General features: G+C 46.5%; 1 protein-coding gene across 1 annotated transcript in view; it reads left to right on the top strand.

The window, feature by feature from the left end:
- STAB2 (stabilin 2) overlaps positions 1-21,428 on the top strand; it is a 126,364-nt gene that overhangs the window by 46,388 nt on the left and 58,548 nt on the right. Inside the window, exons 19-30 of the mRNA XM_045826606.1 lie at positions 1,527-1,589; positions 4,270-4,356; positions 5,240-5,326; positions 6,709-6,820; positions 9,572-9,752; positions 11,485-11,578; positions 13,056-13,214; positions 15,855-15,950; positions 16,552-16,644; positions 18,121-18,168; positions 19,542-19,678; positions 20,115-20,229. Of these exons, the coding sequence (XP_045682562.1) occupies positions 1,527-1,589; positions 4,270-4,356; positions 5,240-5,326; positions 6,709-6,820; positions 9,572-9,752; positions 11,485-11,578; positions 13,056-13,214; positions 15,855-15,950; positions 16,552-16,644; positions 18,121-18,168; positions 19,542-19,678; positions 20,115-20,229 (1,272 nt within the window). The remainder of the gene's footprint in view (positions 1-1,526; positions 1,590-4,269; positions 4,357-5,239; positions 5,327-6,708; positions 6,821-9,571; positions 9,753-11,484; positions 11,579-13,055; positions 13,215-15,854; positions 15,951-16,551; positions 16,645-18,120; positions 18,169-19,541; positions 19,679-20,114; positions 20,230-21,428) is intronic.

Raw genomic sequence — 21,428 nt, 5'->3', positions numbered from 1 at the left:
TATTTAATTCTTTAAATAAATCCTTCACCCAACTTCAGCCAGGATGAAGATCAGAACAGGCCAGAGGAAAACAGTCTCTACTCCTGGCCCAAAGACTAGGAAAATATGTCCTCTGCAGGGAAGAGTGAAAAGAAATCAGTAATTAGACTCCTTCAGAGCTCCTCCACCTCGAGCAGCTGCCATTCATGTTCGGGGAAAAAAAGTCTGTGGGGTCACAAGGGCAGCACTGAGTTCAAGGTTGCCTAACTCCAGGAAGTTCAAAAGTTTGTTCTCCATCTCCCGAAAAGAATAGAATCAAGATGTGGCTTTGAACCACAACCCAAAGAATTTTGGATAGGAGAAAGGCCTTTGCAATAGCTGTCTTAGAATGGAATCTTCAACAATTTTCTCTGGCTTTAAAGTCAAGTCTATGTGCTCCGTATGGTTTAGGGTGGTTTTGATTGTCTAATGAAAGCACAAATGCATTCTCTGGAAAGCATTGCGGGCTAGCAAAGAATAGAAGCTCCTGGCACCTTCTAGAAGTCTCAGTTTTCATCAGGCTGAACCCATCGCTCCCTTTGGCCATGTATGTTTGGATTTAGGGGCATGTATTTTAGATTTTAGAGGTTTAATAAATAGCACCCTGTATTTGTTAAGGTCTAGGGTCCCTGCAGGAAACAGAGTATATCCCAAAGGTTCATATGGAGAGACTTTAATGGAGAATCTAATGCCGAGAGATGGGCAGGGCTAAGGAAACAAACAAGTTATGTTAGGGCATCCAGGGAGAGGCAATGGCAGGAAATCATTAACACCCCAGAACCAAAGAGTCATGGTGGGGGGTCAAGAAGGGGAGTACAGTTACCTGATGGGAAGAGTGGACGAAGTGATGCCATCAAGAGCTGTAGGGATAGTACCTAAGCATACAGAGAGCAGGGAAGAAATACCTTGACCTTGTTCTCCTACCCCTCAATATCCTGCTGGTGCCTCCCATTGACCAAGACCAATCAGCAGTGGACAAGGAAACCCAATAGACTATCCTTCAAGGTCTGCCTGCTGGAGCACAGAGCCCAGTAGAGAAGGTAGGAGAATGGATCTGGAGAGATCTGGAGGCATACACCCCTTTCCTTGCCCCTGAATTCAGAACCACTGGAGCAAGAAGCCCAGGAGACTGAAAGGTGGAGCTGCAATATTCAGCCTCATTACTGATAGGCTAATTGGAGAACAAGAACTTCACCCTAAGACTTCATCCTTAGCGCAGGTGGACCACCCGAGCATCCTCTGAGGGTCAGGTGCCTCTCTAGATGGCAGAGAGTTTACCTGTCTGACCCTAAAAGAGGGAGAGGAAGGGGCTGAGCATATTCAGTTCCTTCTCCCCAAACCCTCGTGCATTGTCTTTACTCCTTTTCTCTGAGTCAGTAGGGGATGGGGAGAGAGACCAAGAGTTACTCTAGTAGAATCCCTTTTGCAGGGAGGAAGCATGAAGCCAGACAGGGTGGTCCCCTGCTTCTAAAGGGGCACCTGTGCTGATCCACTGTCTTTCCTTCCAGGGCACTTGTGTTAGCTGTTCCCTGTTACATTGGAGCAAATGTCCTGCCAACTCCGAGCCCACAGTGAGTGTGACAGCTTCATGAAAGCACACATCACCCAAGCACCCCACTGGTGTAATTTCTCATCCTTTCTACTTTCCTCTTAAAAGGTGTTAACCCCAACTGGTGTGCTATAAGATTAGCTCTTAGCCTACTAGTTGGGAGATGGTAGAAAGCCCACAGATCTGTGTTTGAATCCTTGCACATTAGCCCTATGTAAGCTGCTTAACCTTTTTACTATATTTTTTTTCACCTGTATGTAATAAGAATAATAACCACCACAACAGGATTAGCATAAATTAAATACCCAAGCACAATGCCTGAATCAAGTAGCTATTCAGTAAACGTTTATTCCTTCTCTACTTTTCCCCCTTAAATAAAACACAGAGTTTGTGTTAGGAAGGCAACACCTTACATCCAGCCTCTTAGGGTCTCCGGCTGGGCTTCAGAATTAAGCTGGCATAAAACAGATCAGCAGGAGAAAAGCTCACAGATTTTTATACCTATAGTGAGAGGCTCCATAGGAGAAAGAAGACCCAGACAAGTGACAAAACCCAAGTGCTTATTTAGTAGGTTGAACAAAAAATGGCAATTTTGGAAAAGCAACTAAAATGTATGGGGAGGCTAACGGAAGATCAGTAATTTTAACAAACTCTGTGTGTACAGATTTTTCTTGGCTTCAAATCCCTGTTTATAGTGACAAGATATTTCTTCTCTCTTGGTACAGTGAGGGCATCTTTCATATAGGAGTTTTATCTCCTTTTTTCAGAAAGAAAAAAAAGAAATCAGAGGGTCCCTTTTGTATCTCCTTTACAGGAGATACAGATACCTTTAGCTCAGGTACCTTTAGCTCAAAATATCCTTATGGCAAAGTGGCATACTTTGGGATGGCATATTCTGCCACCTTTTATTTGTATTTGCTCTTCCAAAACATTGTTCTGGAGGGAAATATAAAAAAAAGACACTGGAACCAACAAAACCTTTTCAGGTTTGATTGAATTCTATACACATCTATTGAGGAGTATAGTGCTGGCTCTGGGGACAAAAAGATGAGTAAGATAGTTAGTTTGTTTTATCTTGTTTTTTGTCTTGAGAGCTCTAATCTAAAAGAAAAACAGACGGTTGTAACGGTTCATAATCCATGTGCCATGTACTCTCTTGGTGGCCAAAACAAAGTGTTCTAAGGTTCAGCTGATGAGAGAAATGTCTGCCCACAAGTTCATCCTAAGAAAGAACTTCCCCCGGCCAGAAGTTTCATTCAACACTGGAATAAATCATTAGGGAAGGTGATGAGCTCTTAATGAAATCTTACTGTGAAGCATTTAACAAAGAACACATTAAAATTAAGTAGGCACAGGTGTTTGGATGTGTATTTTGCTGAAAGAAGCCATCGCCCCTGAGTCCTTCAGCATGCAGTCGAGCAGGGAATGTGGGGAGGGAAGGGGGAGGAGGAAACCGCGTTGGCCGGTAGCACAGCGGCTGCTCTGTGCCAGGCATTCTTCTAAACGCTTTATGCCGCAAACCTATGAGGGAGGTAGATTGTTATCATAACCACGGTGTCATCAAGAAACTAAGGCAAGGAAATATAAAACGCCTCACACAAGGTCACTCAGCTGATATGTGACAGAACCTTGACCCCACATGACCTCAGCCCAAAGACGGAGGAGGCAGAGAAGAGAGATGAGACACTTGGGTTGCAGCCGGAAGAGCCTCAAAACTGCCCCTCCCAGGTTCCATGATTGACACTTGGTTATGGATCCTGAGATCCACCGAGAGGACTGAATATTCCTTCCTCGCTGAATATATCTAAGACGTTAGGATTTTATAGTCCATGACGTTCTTGATGTTTTCTTCTTGAGCAAGAGCCTAAGATGAAGAAATCAGCTCAACATCGACATTTATCTAACATACAGCCTGAGCCAGGGACGAATGCTTCTGACAAAATTTGAGGTGCGTGATTGTCCCATTTCATGGATTAGGCAGCTGAGGCCCATGGAGACGACATGACTTGCCTCTGATATCCTCAAGTTCGTCTGTGGTAAGGCAGGCCCCATTCTCTGGAACTGCTACTTACGAGCAGTGCTCCTTGGGAAAATGACAACTTACTTGGGCCACAGCTTCCTCATCTATAAAAAGGGATCAAAAATATCCACATGGGGCTGAAGATGGGTAACCTCATATGTGTACTGTGTCCAACCGTAGTAATCTCTCAATAAATTGTAGTTCTAGAGAATTCTGAGTGGGCCTTGGGGTTAGAGAATAGAAGGAAGCATTTACATCTGCCCCCACCCCACAAGAGAAAATTCAGACTGTCACTATTTGGGTGTGGGGGGGAGGGGGCATCTTTCTAAAATTAGAGATAGACTCTTTACTGACTCCAAAATTGCTACATAAGAGGAGCTTAGGGATGGCAATTGACTGGAAGGGGAAGCCAAGACATATCCAGGATGAACCGGAAAGTGTTCCCTGATGTCTGCCGTCCCTTGAGCAGGGGCACAAAGTTACATGTGTCCCGGTGCAAACCCTGGCCTGTAGTCTACCAAGCTCCGACGGGGACCCACCTGTGCCAGTGTGGCCTAGAGCGGCTCCTTGATGTCACTGGTAAAATGGAAGTAGACCGTCTGGTATATGCAAACGCTGAGAAATGCCCAAAGGACCTCAAAAGGCAGACAGCAACGCTTTTTCTCATTGGCTTTTTTTCCAGGCAATCTTCAAACACAGCTGTGTCTACGTTAGCAGAACAAACAGCCCGAAGGCTGGCTGCGCCCAGTTCTGTAACGCCACTGTGAAGGTGAGGAGTATGTGCCACCGGGCCCTCGTCCAGGCCACCAGGGCTCACACAGAAGCCAGCAGGGCTGGGAGGCGCCAAGGCCACACTCTTGGGCCCCAGACTCCGTGCAGTCACAGGTTGCCTGGGTGGCCTTGGCAATGTCTTCCTGTAAGGGAATTGAAGGGTAGATTCTCTACACGGCTGCCAGGTCACCCCCTTCCTTGCATCCACCTTGCTCACGGTGCCCTCTCACTCTTAATGAAGAGCCCACGCTCTCCATGCTTCCCACGCCCAGCCCGCCCTCCGTCTCTGACCTGCCCCTTACCCTCATTCCCACCTCAGAGCATGCTCACCGGCCCTTCCCAGCCTCAGAATGCTCTTTCAGATTCTCTGGGGGCTGAGTTACCTTTCATGTCTCCATTGCACCCTCACCTCCTCTGTCACCACCCAGTCCACAGTGGCCTCCCCAGTCTTCCCCACCTCTGCCTTCACATGCTGCTGCTTTATCATAGTACTTTGTTTTCCCAGCTCTGAAATTCCCTCCTTCTTCTCCTCCTTCTCCTTCTCCCCTCTTCCTTCTCTTCCTCGCCTCCCTCCCCTCTCCCCTGTCCTCCTCCTCTTTCTTATCTATTATCTCTTCCTGATTAGACAGCACACAGAACCTGAGCACACGCCTTTATTTGTCTTGCTTGCAAGGTGCCAGAGCCAGGCAGATCCCCATGGTCAGCCCTCAGTAGACTTGTGAGCAGATGCCTGAGCACCAGCCATGACATCCTGGGCAAAAGGAAAGTCAAGCTCCTAATGGGGGAGGGGGCTAATGCTGTTTATGATAATAATAGAAATTGAGGAATTGGCACTCTGCACTTTGGATTTGAAAAAGGCAACAACGCATTTTGTTTCTCAGATACCACAGTGCTGCAAAGGCTTCTATGGGCCGAGCTGCAACCAGTGTCCAGGAGGCTTCATCAACCCATGCTCAGGAAACGGACAGGTGATAAGGACAGTCCCCAATGCATACTTTTTGATGAATGCTGAGGTTGACCGTTCTTAAGTCGAAAAATCATTTTTAAAACCACTGAACCAAGAAATGATACAAGGCCAGCCACTATTCCCAGGAAGTAACAATAAAACGGATCAGTTACTAAAAGCACAGGCATACGAAGGAATCTCACCTGGGAAGAGGGAGTGGGGGTGGGGTACGGCACAGGTGGCAAACACAAGGCCTGCGGGCCGGCCCTCCACCTTCTTTTATCTGGCCTGGCACCTCCTTTCTACTCAGAGACAGTGCCAAGCTCTCAGCTCTTGCTTAACTGTTAAGAAGTAGTTACATGTATACAGTCCTCAAATGACATTCGGCCCTTTGAAGGCAACTGCAAGGCTAATGTGACCCCCCTGTGAAAATGGGTTTGACACCCCTGGGGCCCAGAGATGTCACATCTAGTCTTTGCTTTGCTTCTGTGACTCCATGACCTTGGGCGATTTGACAGAGGCTCTCTGGACTCCGCTTCCTCCTGGGGGGAGATAGTAGGGCTGAATCTTTCAGATTCTTTCCAGGACTAAGATTTTATGACACTTTAAAAAAACAGCACTGCCCAGTGACTGCTTTCTTAAAACCTATCTGCAAAACCCAGTGAAACATAAAGGCCAACGTTTCATTCACTTAGCTGGGAGGCCAGAGCTAAATAAATGAAGGTTAAAAATAAAAGTAGCTGTGATTCATATGGAAAAAGCATAGTTCCGTGCATTTAGGACATCCACATTTTAAAATATGCTGCTTACAAGGAGAAGGAAAAACTGCACCACCCCAAGTGGGGACACCACGCAGGCGCAGAGACGGGGGCAGACCTGGTACCAGTTAATCACTGCAGCTGGGTGGTCCGGAAGGCACCGGCACCCAACTCGGATAAGTGTCAAAAAGTGTCAATCGTTAGAAGTCTAACCTTAAAATCGCTGGGAGGTGGGAGGGGAACATGTTTCCCACTCAGGGGAGAAACACTGCAGTGCAAAGTCACAGATCTGCGCAAGTGAGGGTCTGGGAAGAAAAGCCGGTCTTGATTCTGGAGGTCAGAGTCTTGCCACTCACTGTTTGGAGGTTCCCAGTTCCCCGCTATGACTCCCCAAACCCGCCCCTCACTCCCCCTCACTCGAACGACTTCCCTTAAAGTCCTAAATCCTGGCCTGGGACCCCCAAGTTTGTCACCGAAGCTTCCTACCTGATACCAACGTGAGTCCCAAAGGGTCCCAGAGAGTCACGTCGAGCAGGCTTGAATCTGAGTTCCAAGAAGTCAGGGCACGCAACAGAAGGGTCTGGGGCTGCTTCGGGGACGGGCATGCGATGTCCTGACAGCCCACGGGGCCTGTCTTTGCTCCCAGTGCGCAGACCGCCTCGGCGGCAATGGAACATGCATTTGCCGGGATGGCTTCCAGGGCTCCCGGTGCCAGTTCTGCTCGGACCCCAGCAAATACGGACCTCGATGTGACAAGAGTAAGTGACACTTCCAGAGCTCCCCTCTGCCCCTCAGCCGGGCTCCCTGCTGCACTGCAGCAAGCCGATGGAACAGGCCGGTGTCCCGTGCCCCTTTGCTTGGTGAATGCCCTCGTCACAGGGCTTTTCTGAAGCGCTTGGTTCTGAAACTGGAGCACCTGCCAGGCCGCTGGGCACCTGCAGAGCTTCTGAGAGGTGGCCCCGGGGCAGTATTTGAGAATTTGCATTTCCAACAAGTTCCCTGGGAAGGCTGCCCACTGCTGGTCCAAGCACCCTCACTTTCAAAACCAGTCTCTTGAAATTCCCCTGAAATTCCCTCTCCTCTCCCCTCTGAACTCTGTCAGTCTGTTCTTTATTTCCGTGTCTTTGGTTATATTTTGCTTGTTTCTTTGTTTTGTTGTTTAGGTTCCTGTCAAAGGTGAGATCATAGAGTATTTGTCTTTCATTGTCTGGCTTGTTTTGTTTAGCATAATGCTTTCCAGCTGCATCCACGCTGTTGCAAAGGATAGGAGCTCCTTCTTTCTTTCTGCTGCATAATAAAATTTAAAAAATAAATTAATTTTTAAAAAATCTCTTAAAGTCTCCACATACCTGAAGTGATAGTGGGTTCCATATCAAGGAACAGACTTGCTCCCTGCCTTTCAAGCAGTTCGCTTCCCTCAGCTCCTCCCTTTGCAAAATGTGGGACCTTGGGCAAGTTAGTACGCCTCTCTAGGGTTCAGTTTCCTTGTTTCCTTGTGGAGGTGTACTAACTACCTTGTACTGTAAGTACCAGCTACAAATGGAAAGCACTTGCCTTAGAACAATGCCTAGCACACAGTATGCACTACGAATATGCTAGCGCTTATTATTATCTATTATACTGTATTATTATCTATTATCTGTTGCCACTGTCACTATTATTCTCAGTTCAGTGACATAAAATGTCAAGAGGCTTATAAAAAATGTAGAAAGTTCCACAACAAGAGACAATGAAAATGCAATTACATAACCTTAAAAACTGCATATGTTCTTTCAAGTGACAGTATGTGTATATTTATGTACATAAATACATTTAGATACATACTTCTAAACTAAGATTAGAATTTAACAAGAATAAAGGGAACGGATTAGAGCTGGCTGTGAAGCCAGACCCAACTAAAGTGAAATCCCCACTGTGCTACTTACTGGCCCTACCACCTTAGAAAAGGTCTCTCTCTGAGCCTTTTTGTGGATGGCTTTCCCATCCACAAAAAGAAGCTAACACCGGTACCCACAGCACGGACCACTGATTAAGTCAGACCATAATTTAGGGATTTAGCACAGAGCTTACACCCAGCAACTAATCAAAAAGTGAAGCCATTCTCACCACTGTTACTACTAACTTCACTCATTTGTTACAAAATGCACAGCCCTTCCCCCTCTGACCTTGCTTTGACCTTCGCAACTACCTTGGAAACCGGACAGGAAGCCAGCACACCACAGTTGGGGCTGCTGGTCCTAGTTCAGTGCTCTTTTTACCAAATGAGTTTCCTGAGAAAAGAAAAATAGGGTTTATTCCGAAGCCTGCCAACGCTGACAGTCTTATGAGGCCAACGGGGCAGAGGGGCGGGGCTTCCCGTGTGGACGCCTCTCATCCCAGGTCTGGGGCTGCCCGCGGTCTCGGGCAGGGGAGCCTCCTTTCCGGGGTCCTGTTTCTAGCAAATTAAGCCCTGACTTGCTTAAAAGTTTATGAGAAGTCTTTTTTTATTTTAAATCCTGCCATGCTGTTCCAGCCCCTTCGCCGTGTTTCTCTTCCCTCTCCTGGATGTCGGCTCCAAACACGCAAACTAATTTCTCCCCCATCAGCCCCTTCAGGGGCACAACCACAGGTTCCTTCATTTCCGATCAGTGTTGAGCCCCCAAATCCTTGCCTCCTGCCTCTGAGAATCATTCCCTCCTGCATGTATTGGAGCCCGAGTCTGACAGGCTGGCTCACACTGCAGTTCTTAAATATCTACAACCCAAAGCAGAGTAAGCAGCTAAAGTTTAAAATGACAATGGGCATATGGTGATGCCAGTGAATACACTGATCCATTGTGTTTACACATGGTTACTAACAGAAATGGACTTTGAAGGCCTGAGTTCAAGTCCGTGCTTGGGAACTAAGCAGCAGGTTAGGCAATTTGCTTCACCTCTCTGGGCCTCAGTTATCTCATCTGGAAAACGGGGATGATAAAAGTACCTACCTCCTGAGGCTGGTGGCTGTCAGTGAGATGGTACAGGTTAAATGCTGGCCCCATGCCTGGAAGACGGCCAATGGGCAAACATTGGCCACCATTACCACTAGTTTGCTGTGACGGAGAGTGAAGAAGAGATACGTAAGCTGGAATCCGAGACCATCCGAGCTGGCATGAGAAAACACTTCTCTGTGTTCCGAAAGGTCCTCACAAAAAGGTGAGGCATTTCCAGACTAAACTCTCCAACCGTGAAGTAGGTGAAAACTGAGTTCCTGGGTGGCTGTTACACCATCGCAACCCTCCCTGGGTACCCGACACGTATGTATAGAGCAGCTCTGGGTCCACATTTTTCTCATCCTTGATGGGACAGTCAGCCTCACCAAAAGACCCTAAGAAGTGACACCCCGAGCGTCCCCCTGCTCCGCCTCAGCGTCTCCTCCGACAGGACTGAATGGAACACCAGGGGAGCTGGCCCCGGTCTTCCGTGACCCGTGGGCCCCAAGGCTAAGCTGGCCCCCTCAAGCCCTGAATGTCGCTCTTCCTTCTCTTTCAGAATGTCTGTGCATTCACGGGACGTGTGACAACCGGGTAGACAGTGACGGGGCCTGCCTCGCCGGCACGTGCAGGGAGGGCTCCGTGGGGACATTCTGCCACAAGCAGACCTCAGCCTGTGGGCCCTACATGCAGTTCTGTCACATCCACGCCACCTGCGAATACAGCAATGGGACAGCGAGGTAAGTCTTAGGAGAGGGGGGCTCTACCCTTCATGGCCGATGGCTGCTCTGTTACCTGTAAACAGACCCAACCCATATACTGAAGCTTGTTCTCACCAACTGCCGGTGTGGCTTTTGTGGAAAAAACCTCGAAGTAAGCTGGGTTTGAATTGCTGCTCTCCCTCCTTTGAAACCTATCAGCTGTGTGACCTTAGGCAAGTTACTTAACCTCTCTGAGTCCTACTTTCCTCAACAGTGCAATAAGGGTGATGCTGCCTATCTGGCAGGGCAGTCGCATAAATTCTAAGTGCACCCAGCACCAGGGTTAGCACAGCATAGATGTTCAGTCGTGGAAACTATAACTATTATCATCACTTACGTGAAGGAAATAAGGAGTTGTCCACCAACTTTCCGAGCCTTTAAAAATATCTTTGCTTCCTGAGGCCCTTGATAATAACTCCCCTATTAAAGGCATCTTACAAGAACGTGGGCCCTTGGTCATTGGGTCAATATTTGTTTCCTTAATGGTAACATACTCCCTGGGCCCAGAGAGAAAATTTCCTCCCCCAGCATATTTGGTTCAAAGTCAGTCACCACCCCCAAAATATTCTGGGAAATGCAGAGCACGTCTGGACTCTTGGCCTCATTTCTACAGCACTTTTCCTAATTCGTGATTACATAGCTAAGTGCTCACCTGTTGCGACCTGTGTCCCCCACCAGACTGTAGGCGGCCTGGGACCAGCGAGTGTCTTTTCTCTTCCACGGTTCACAACAGAAATGCACCTTCCTAGGGGTGAGGATCTGTGTCAGTGCACGAGGCAAAAACCACAAGTAACCAAAGTCACCCTTAAAACCTCCTAAATCACCCACAAAGGACTATGGACGTAGGTCCGTATAGAGTATATAAACTTCAGTTTAAATCAGTGTTGGAACAGTTCTACCTATGTCTTCATTCAGACGCCAGATACAATACTTAGTTTCTCTAGGGGCCTTGATACATGAAAAATATTACTTTTATTTTTTGTGAGCACACAATTTGCAGCAGGAACGTGGGCGTATGATGGACCCATGGGGAGTCCCAGCACCTGTCATCAAGCCCCCAATAAATATTGGCTGGACAAATGGCCCCACATTTAACAGTGAGAGTATCATGGAGGAACATTCTGAGAAGAGTGTCTGAGAGGATAAGGGGTCAGGAAACCATTTCAATTCACGGAATGAGGCACCTGAGAATGTTGTGTTTGTGGGGGGAGGGGACTGAGGGACTAGAAGAGGGAAAGTAGGGAAGTCTCACAGGACTGTCCTTTGCACACAGCTTAGGAGCTGTAGCATAGAAAAGAGGGTAGAGTGGTTTTCTGCCAAATCAGAGATAGTAACTAGAATTATAAAGAGGCAGATTCTGGTCCTGTAGGAGCAGAAAAGCTGGCAGATGCTGAGCCTTATGAGGTGCAAATGCCCTGCTAACTGCTCCACGTGCATTAGCTCATTCTTAGGAGGGAGGTGGAATGATTAGGGCCACTTTCCAGAAGAGAAAAGAAGTCTCCCAGGAGGTAAGGGACTCACCCAGGGTCATGTGACTGCTGAGAGACGAGGCCTGGATTCCCACCTAGGTCTGTCTGGCTGCAGACCCCAGAAATTCCTACAACCACCACGGTGCATAGGTCATGCCCTGAACCACATGCTGGCTGGCCATCTTCTGGGTGGTTGGTGCTTATATTTCTGGGGCTGATTGCGTGCATTCCCCTTCTTGCAGCTGTGTTTGCAAACCAGGATATAAAGGGGACGGAAGACTCTGTTCAGAGATGGACCCTTGCACGGGGTTAACCCCAGGGGGCTGCAGCCGCAATGTGAGTGTTGGTTTGGATTTCTAAACTGTCTGGTTTGGGGGGGAAATCCTGAAGGAAGGCCTTCTGAAAGGCAGGGTCTGATGGCTTTTCATCATGTGAAGCACATTCGTTTGAACTTTGCATGTTAAAGACGGTGCCAGGTACCTTCCGCGAGGCTCCGCTTCCTAAGTCCACATGTGCAGGGGGTTGGGGCTCTTAAAAACACAGCCTGAGAATCAGCTATTGAGATCATTAGTATTAAACTCATGCCCTGGCTGGTATGGCTCAGTGGATTGAGTGCTGGCCTGCAAACCAAGGGGTCATGGTTCAATTCCCTGTCAGAGCACATGCGTGGGTTTTGGGCCAGGTCCCCAGTTGGGGGCATGCAAGAGGCAACCACACATTGGTGTTTCTCTCCTCTTTCTCCCTCCCTTCCCCTCTTCCTAAAAATAAATAAATAAAATCTTTAAAAATAAATAAATAAATTCTTGATTCAGATGCTACGGCTTTCAAGCAACTCTACTGTGTGCAATCTCACTTACTCTCCCACCAACCCAATGAAGCAAATTTCATAACCCCCACCTTAATGATTAGGAAACTGAAGCTCGGAGACATTAAGTGACTCGCCCTAAGTTCTATTGTTGTCAGGGTGTAGCCCAACCCACCACTGCTTTCACTGACACCTTCATCCCTCACCCACCATTGCTTTCATGAATGCTTTGTGAATAGCACCACCAGCACCTGGCCATCACCACCTTCATCCCTTACCCACAGTTTAATAACAGGTCTCCCTGCTGCCTCTCTTGCCAACCCACAGTCCATTCATTGTCCACCCACAGCCAGAGTGGCCTGGAGTTGATCAGACCATGTTTCTCCCATGCTGAGAGCCCCTCAGTTACTCTCCCTGGCTCTGAGGATGAAATCAGATGCAAATCCCTCACCCCAGCCCAGGAGACTCCTCTTGGGCTACTCCCACCCCCTCAGACAGCCTCATCTCAACAACTCACCTTTCACTTCTCCCCCTCTCACCATGTTTTTTGGCCTCCTGGTGTGGTCATCCTAAGAAAAGGTACAGTGATTAAAAGCTTGGTCTTCAGCATCATATAGACCTGGGTTTGAGCCTCCTTGTAGCTGTGTAACCTGGGGCAGTTTACTGAGCCCCTCTGAGCCTCAGTTTGCTTATCTGCAATAACACTACCCTCCTCAAAAGTGGCATACACCTACAAAATATGAAGAGTCCCTGGCTCAATAAAATGACAGTAACGTTAGTGGTGGCCATTAGCTGGCCAACTCCAAGCAATTTTGCTCTTTAAACCATCTCATCTTTTCCATTGATCTCAATGCAAATGTGTGCTTTCATTATTTCCATGGGCTTCCATGCAAATATGTGTGAGGTACATTCTAGAGAGAATGTACCTCAGAAAATCCTTTCTTGCTTTTAGAATCACGTGGCAGGACTGAGCTTTCCAAAGTTTTGCTTCCTTATTTCCTCCTGCAGGCAGAATGCATCAAAACTGGCGTGGGGACCCACGCCTGCGTGTGCCAGCAGGGATGGACCGGGGACGGAAGAGATTGCTCAGAGATCAACAACTGCCGGCTGCCCAGCGCTGGCGGCTGCCACAGCAATGCAACCTGTCTGTACGTGGGCCCTGGGCAGGTAGGTGTGTGGTGGCAGAGAGCAAAGGAGGCTATATTCCCTCTAGACATAGAAGTGCCTCTGGAAACCACCAATCTGTTCTTTGTTTCTATGACCTTGGTTTTGGGAAAGTTTTATTTTTTTTTACATACCACATATAGGTGAGATCATACAGCATTTGTCTTTCTTTCTCTAACTTACTTCACTTAACATAATGCCCTCAAGGTCCATTCATATTGTCACAAATGGCAAGATTTTATTCCCTTTTATGGCTGAATAATATTCCCATGTGTGCTCACATGTGTCTCACGTTTTCTTCAGTGTTCACCTGTCAGTGGACACGGAAGCTGGTTTCCATGTCTTCGCTAATGTAAACAATGCTGCAGGAAACATGGGGGTGCACATAGCTTTTCCAATCAGTGTTCTGATTTCTTCAGATAAACACCCAGAAGTAGAATTGTTGGATCGTATGGTAGTTTTGCTTTTCATTTTTTGGTAACCTCCATACTTTTTTTCATAACGGCTGCACCGATTTACACTCCCATCAACAGAACAAGGGTTCCCTTTTCTGCACGGCGTCACCAACGCTTGTCATTTCTTGTCTTTTTGGTGATAGCCACTCTCAGATGTATGCAGTGACCACTCGTTGTGGCTTTGATTTGCAGTTTCCTGATGATCAGAGATGTTGAACAATCTCTTCATGTGCCCGCTGCCCGTCTCTGTGTCTTCTCTGAAAAATGACTATTCCAGTCTTCTATTCCATGTTTTGTTTAGATTTATTTAGGGTTTTTCCATTGAGTTGTATGAGTTCTTTGTATTTTTTATATTAACCCCTTATCAGACATGACTTATGAATATTTTCTCCTACTCAGTAGGTTGTCTTTTCATTCTGTTGATGGTTTCCTTCACTGTATAAAGCCTTTTAGTTTGATGTCACACATTTATCTTTGCTTTTGGTGCCACATAGGTACAATTATTAATATTTCTTATGACAGAGACACAAAGAGGCTAAATGCTTTGCTCACATCACACAGAAAATAAATCCTGGTGTGCAATTCACACCCGGTCTGACTCCAGAGCTGCCCTCTTAATCACACCCTCGACCGTGCTTTCCATTTCTGTGGCACTGCAGTCTGTCGACCACCTTCACTTAGCCTCATCTAAGGGAAACTGAGGCAGGAAAAGCTACTGCTCAGGAATTTATGCAATTCAGGAGAGGTGATGACAACTGCACTAGGATTGCAGCCATGGAAAAGTACTCATCCTGCCCTGCCCAGGTGGCCCAGTTAGTTGGAGCATCGTCCCACACACCAAAAGGTTGCAGGTTCAATTCCTAGTCAGGGCACATGCCTAGGTTGTGGGTTCAATCCCTAGTTGGGCACATATGAGAGGCAACCACTCAGTGCTTTCTCTATCTCTCTCCCTTTCCCTTCCTCTCTCTAAAATATCAACAAACGTATCCTCAGTGAGGTTTAAAAACAGCAAAAAAGTACTAATCATGGAAGAGCTCACTGCAGTCTCCTGTCTCACCAAGCATTTAGCAAAAAAAAAAAAAGCATTTATTTTTAACTCACCTGAGTTGCCAAATTGTATTTGAGAAAGAAAAAAAGATTTCTCAGTACAGGTGTTAGTTTGCTAAGGCTATCATAACAAAGCGTCACTAACTGGGTGGCACTGAAGAAGAAAATTCTACTGTGTCACAGCTCTGGAGGCTAGAGGTCCAAGATCAAGGTGTTGGCGAGTTGGCCTCCTTCTAAGGGCTGTGAAGGAGAATCCGTTCCATGCCTGTGTCTTAGCTCTGGGTGGTTTGCTGGCAGACTTTGGTGTTCCTTGGCTTATGCATGCATCAGCATGATCTCTGTCTCCATGTTCACATGGCAGCCCCCTTTTTTTTTGTGTATGTCAGTATCCACATCTCCCCTTTTTCATAAGGACACAAGTCATGTTGGATTAGGGACCAACTTTCTTCCAGTATGACCTCATCTTAACTGGGCTAGTTACATAATAACAATCCTCTTTCCAAGTAAGTTCACATTCAGAGGTACTGGTTGTGCGTGTAGAGGTGGTGCCTTACTCAGATTCACCTGCTCAGAGGGGATGTCTATCTTAAAGTTCACAAAGTGCCTTGTAGTCTAGCAATGGCCCTGGGCATGGAGCTCCGCCAAGTGGATAGATACCTCATGGCTCGCTTAATCTTTCCCTCTTCAATGGAGGGGCCAACTTTTCCAATGTGATGCTCCTTGGAGTCTAAGTTTTCTGAGGCTCTCCACAGGGTCCTCTTCGGGTAATAAATTCAAAATGAGCCCTGGCTGGTGTGGCTCAGGGCACATGTCTGGGTGACGGGTTCAGTCCCCAGTCAGGGCTCATGCAAGAGGCAACCGATCAATGTTTCTCTCTCACATCGATGTTTCTCTCCTTCCCTTCCCCTCTCTCTAAAGTCAATATATATGTCCTCCAGTGAGGACAAAAAATAATTATAGTACCAGGAAACTGGCAGACTGAGAAATTCAATGTGGAATATGGATGACCAACAGCTCCAGAATCTGAAGTATGACAGAGAGCTATGGTTTCCATAGTCCATCTCTCAGTGCCACGTGAGGGCATGGCACCAAGGGCAGCTGTTTTCCGTAACCCCCTGGGGCTCTGTTCTTGGAATTACAGAATGGCTGTGAGTGCAAGAAAGGATTCCGAGGCAATGGGATTGAATGTGAACCAATAACTTCATGCTTGGAACAAACCTGGCAATGTCATCCCATGGTGAGTTTCTTGGTTTCTTTTATTCTTACCAAAAAAAAAATTACTTGAGAAAGAAAGTTAGGTTATTTCTTATGTGAGCCTGTAGATGGGAACAGAATTTCTCTTAGTGCCAAAGGCTGTCCTTAAGCAGAATGGGAGTAATTATTCTAACTTTCACTCCATTCCAAAGCTTGGAAGGACCAACGTAGGATTTCCAGATAAAATACAGGACTCCCAGTGAAATATGAACTTTAGACACATAATGAATCTTTTTGCAGCCACAAGTAATGCCCCCAAGTATTACACGGGACCTACTTACGCTAAAACGTTTTTGTTTATCTGAAGGTCAAATTAGCTGTGTGTCCTGGGATTTTTCTTGCTACATCTGGCAGGGATGAAAAAAAAGAAAGAATTTAACTATGATTAAGTAAGAGCTGCCCCAAACACGCAGACCAGAGCCTTTCATTGAAACCTGGAAGGGTCTGCAGGTCACTCCCGCCATCTTTCAACCCCAAATTCGTAGTTCTCGCCTTAGATGGAGCCTGGTGTCTGGCAGATGTAACTCATACTGAACTCCTTGGTTAGAAAATGAGGCCATTATTTTCCATTTCCGTTTTATCAGGCGACCTGTCAGTTTACTTCTGGCATCTGGAGCTGTGTTTGTCGAGAGGGCTATGAAGGAGACGGCTTTCTGTGCTATGGAAACGCAGCGATGGTAAGTCCTCAGAGATGAACTTCAGCACAGAATGAAGACAGGACTCGTTTTTACAGTGCTCTGAGCTCAGATACCTTTAAAGTGCTGTACAAACCAGGTGCTCTAGGAGATTTTCTATGAAGCAAGCTGCTTCTCCCAGATGGCATATAGGGCCTGTGGGTCACATATTTTATACAGCTCCCTGATGGGAGCTAACTTTTATTTGGCACCTGCTGTGTACCCAGCAGTCCTGACTTCCTTTTCTGGTCATTCTGCCTCTTTCCATTCCCAAACTTCCTAAATGGACAACTCACTGGCCCCTGCTGAGCTCCTGACCAATTACATGAGCATCTCAGCTCTTGTACTTATCTGTTCACTAATTTAGTTTCTAACAGGTATTAACTGACTGACTTAATAACCTCACCTACTATCAAAAAGAAATTGAAACAGCCCTGAGATTTATTATCTTTATGAAATTTCCATAATTGTTATTGCCATTTTCATGGTGTGTAATGGCTTAAAAATCCTTTTTCACACATTAATGCATGGCATATTTATAATCCCAGGTGCAAGACATCATCCTGGTCATTGCTCACATTAGACACTTGAGTTTTCAGAGCAGTTCAGTGACTTGCCCAAGATCACACAGCTAGCAAATGGCAGCCTTGGGAAAAGAAACTGGCGTTTTTTAACTCATAGTCCGGAGCTTTCTTTCCTCTCATACGTCCGATGTCACCGATCCACTGGCTCTGTTGATTATCTTTTTAAGTCCTCAAGTCCTCACTTCCCTAGAACAACTGTAAGTTGTGTAACAGCAGAAGCCACCTTTTCCCTCTCAGCTCTCATACCCTGCCTGCAGTCCAGCCTGGTACCAATGGTCCGTTCCATTTATATGTTCATGAGTAAATTCCATGGGATAAATTAAAAACAAGCCTGTCCTTCCTGCCAGCCTCTTTCTAAGCACTTCAAAAACATTAACTCCTCCAGTTCGCACATCAACCCTCTGAGTTGGAGCTTTTATTATCCCTAATTTACAGATGAGCAAATAGAGGCCCAGAGAAATTAAGTCGCTTGCTTAGGGAACTTTGGGTCCATGTTCTAAGCCACTGCTCAACATTGGCTCTGAAAGGGGGGTCTTTACTGAGCTCTGTGACCCTCCTGCGGGTTGGGTGGCCATGTCCTTACAACCTAAATTCTGACTTGGAAGACCTGCAGGTAGTTGTTCCATTTGATGTTCTTGGAATTACTGCTTCACCTCAAATACAGAGTACAATAGAGCCACTGAGCCTGAAAGAAACGAGCAGCTCTGGCAACAAGGAAATTGAAGTAGCTGGGGCACCCACTCATGTCGGATCAGGGAGGCTGGCGAGGAACACGAGCCGAGCAAAGGCAGGCAAAGTGCAGGCTACCCAGAAATGCGCTGTGATTATATTGCCCATTGTTCCTTCGCTCACATGCTCTCTCCTCTCTCCCTCCCTGCCTTGCACGATGAAAAAGGAGTTGTCCTTTCTCTCTGCGGCAACTGTATTTAACCAGTGGATAAATGTGAGTACCTTTGTTGGAATTTAACATTGGGAATGTACATAATTTTAGAAACTTGGAATGCATATAATGGAAAACTGAAAGTGCAGCTGGTATGAGGAGGGAGGGCCATTGTCTAGAGCAGAGTTTCTCAACCCCAACTGCCCTTTAGAATCGCACGGGACACATCTTTTAAAGAGCCATGCCTAGGCACCCACCCCAGACACTGGTTTGACCTGGTCAGAGGTTTGCTCCGGGGGTCAGGGGATTCCCAGGTGATTCTAATGTGAAACCAGGGCTGAGAACTTCTGGTCTATGACAAGCTGGGGTGGTCAACTTTTCAACCAATTCAAATATACATGTATAGCTTCATTCATGACAGAGGTCTTTTTTAAAAAGTGAGCATAATTCATCACAGTAACTCAGAGTTAGAGCTGGGATTTATAGTTGCAATCTGGAAACCTTTGTGTGTGCTTAGCTCTCAGCACAACATGCCCGGAAAGTTCTATAACAAAGAACCTAGTCCCCACCCTACCCCGTTGACTGAATCTGTCATCTTTTCCTGAGGGGACCAAGGTCAGCCAGCCAGCACACAAGTGGTTTATCCCCTTAAATAGGCTTATGCAAAGACAGGAAGCTGTCCTGTCAGCACCTTCCTATTGCTTCTTTGTGGGGCCTCCTTGGCCCCATCACAAGGAAAAGCAGGGACTGGGAGTCTTGTTGTGCATGCTGATTTCTTCACAGACCAGCCTCACACGCATAAGCTTGCCCAGTGGTGTGCTGGACCCAGTTCCTCCCCGCTCACGAGAGCACACCTTTCCCATCTCCACTGTCCTGTTGGTAGCTTGAATTCAGCCATGGTGGGAATGTGGACCCCACAGAAATCAGCAAACACTATAAACCAGGGCTTTTCATTTGTTTGTTTATCTTGGAGAGCCAATTGTTAAACCTAAGTGCACCATTGCTTCTATCCACAACTAGCTCTAGGTAAGAATGGAAAGTAGGTAAAGTTTGATTTCAATCCTCCACTGTCTCCTGGGCTGAAACCGTTCCTGTAATCTTCCCACCATCCTATGCCAAAATTACCAAGGATTATACATGCACGCACGTGTACACACATGCACAATCCTGTCAAGAATTTTCTCTGACTCTTCATTTAGACTAAAGGGTAAAGGACTGATAAGGACTCAAAGTATGACTTGATCAGGAAAATTTGCCTTTTGACAATGCCCACACAATTAAATAAAAGGAATGATTTGGGAAAGCGGTCCTTCAGACATTTCCAGTACCCCTGAAATTACATTAAAAGGAAAGTGTCATCTCTGTGAAACATGAAGACAGCTGTGGTCTGTCCCCTGATATGAGTCAGGCCACTGTGTTTTCCTTCTGTGATTCAGAACGCTTCTCTGCATCCCATGCTGGCAGCTGCCTCCAACCTCACTGTCCTTGTGCCTTCCCCACAAGCTATTAAGGCCATGGACCAAGATGAGAAAGACTTTTGGTTGTCCAAGAGCAATATGCCTGCCCTGATAAAGTAAGTATTATGTACTTTATTCCTCATGATATCTCACTGGTGTCACTGCAAACAAGCTCCTTGGAGGGAAGCCACCTGGTCCTTCAGATTCACAGCACTGAGCGTGTTCTAGGACTCCCCTCCCCTCCCCGCAGGGTGGCAACAGTTAACATCATTGACAGCCCACTCTGTGCTAACTGCTTTACGTATAACTCAGCTAATCTTCCTAACGACCCTATGAGATAGGCATTATAATTATTCCCCTTTTACAGATGTGGAAACTGAGGCACGGGGTGATTGAGTAACTAACCCACAGGTGCCATGGCTGATCATTGCAGGGGGAGATTTTGAACTTGGCAGCCTGGCTCCAGAACCAGTTTTTTTTTAAATTACTCAACGATACTGCCTCATTATAGCCCTGGTACTTCATTATAGCCCTTACGGACTGTCGTTCCAGAAACCATATGCTGCAAGGCACATACAGAGTGGCAGACCTGTGGGCTCTGTCATCTTCAGACACGCTGGCAACGTCGCTGCAGGGCAACTTCCTTCACCTGGCGAAGGCAGACGGGGTAAGAGTGCTGTCATTCGTCTGGTTAGTGGAATCATGCCAGCTATCTTCATATCATACTTTCCAAATTTTTACGTTGTGGGAATTTCCAAACATGAGCAAAAACAAAACCTCAAATGTCCATGTAAGCCTCGCCCAGCTTCAACAATCACCAACCTGGGTTGATACACACACAAACACACGGACAGGGACTGTATGGCCGTGACCCTATAAAACGTGGCCCTCCACCCACTGGTTAGCCCCAAGACCCTTTGGAACAGACCACAGACTGACCCAGAAAGTCAAATCTCTCAGTTCTCCTGGGTGAAAGTTGTACGATTTCACCACTTTGATTTTTATGTATGGTAACCAAGAGCTTGTCAGTGTAACCTGCTGACTGAGTCATTACAAGTTACTAAAATTTTATATTAAAATGTTAGGGTCAGTCAGCCAACACACATTTATTGAGCACCTGCTATGCTCCAGAAACTGATCGAAGTACTGGAGTTAGGGTGGAGCCCAGAGAAGAACCAAACCCTATAGAAGCTCACCTTCTGGCGCCTACTAACTACAGGGTGTCAGGGACTTGGAGTTAGTCTTCCCCAAGGAAGTCTGGCTGCCCTGCTGCACATGGTGATGTCTTAAAACTCTTCCTGTGAATCTCAGAAGATGAGAACAAAGATTCTACTGGAGAGTGAGAACTGCTACATCAGTGCACCATGGGCCACAGTCAGAATGTTTCAGAATTATTGCTCTAAAGCATTTCTACCTTCCTATTCATCAGTGTGAGCACTATGAAAAGGTTCCATCACTAGTATTACCTAAATGTATGTGCTTCATGAGATGAGTCCTTTTAGAAAGCAGAAAAGAGCTACCTATGGCCCCATGGGTTCTTTACATATTATTATAATTCTTGTGCATTACATACATATATCAGATAATGGGGTTATTTTCTATCAGTGCTTTAAAACACTAATTCTCTTAGCAAGCATTAAGTGAACATTCAGCCTGGTCATGCTTATCCCAGACTATAGATTCAAAGATAAATCAATCAAGATCTCTGATCAGGAGGAGCTCACCATCAAAGACTCATTTTAATGAGTTTATCCCTATATCTGATGTAAATGTCTCCCTTTAACCAAAAGAGGTGCACTAGGTGGCCAGGAATGTTTTCTTCGGGGCCTCTGCAGATGTGACTTTGGAGCTGCTCAGGGTGAGACA

The sequence above is a fragment of the Phyllostomus hastatus genome, unplaced genomic scaffold, assembly GCF_019186645.2.
Source record: "Phyllostomus hastatus isolate PE091 unplaced genomic scaffold, TTU_PhHast_1.1 phas_scaffold_755, whole genome shotgun sequence".
NCBI classification, from domain to species: domain Eukaryota; kingdom Metazoa; phylum Chordata; class Mammalia; order Chiroptera; family Phyllostomidae; genus Phyllostomus; species Phyllostomus hastatus.
Note: the sequence above shows the minus strand (reverse complement) of the source record. Positions and strands in the feature narration are given on the sequence as shown.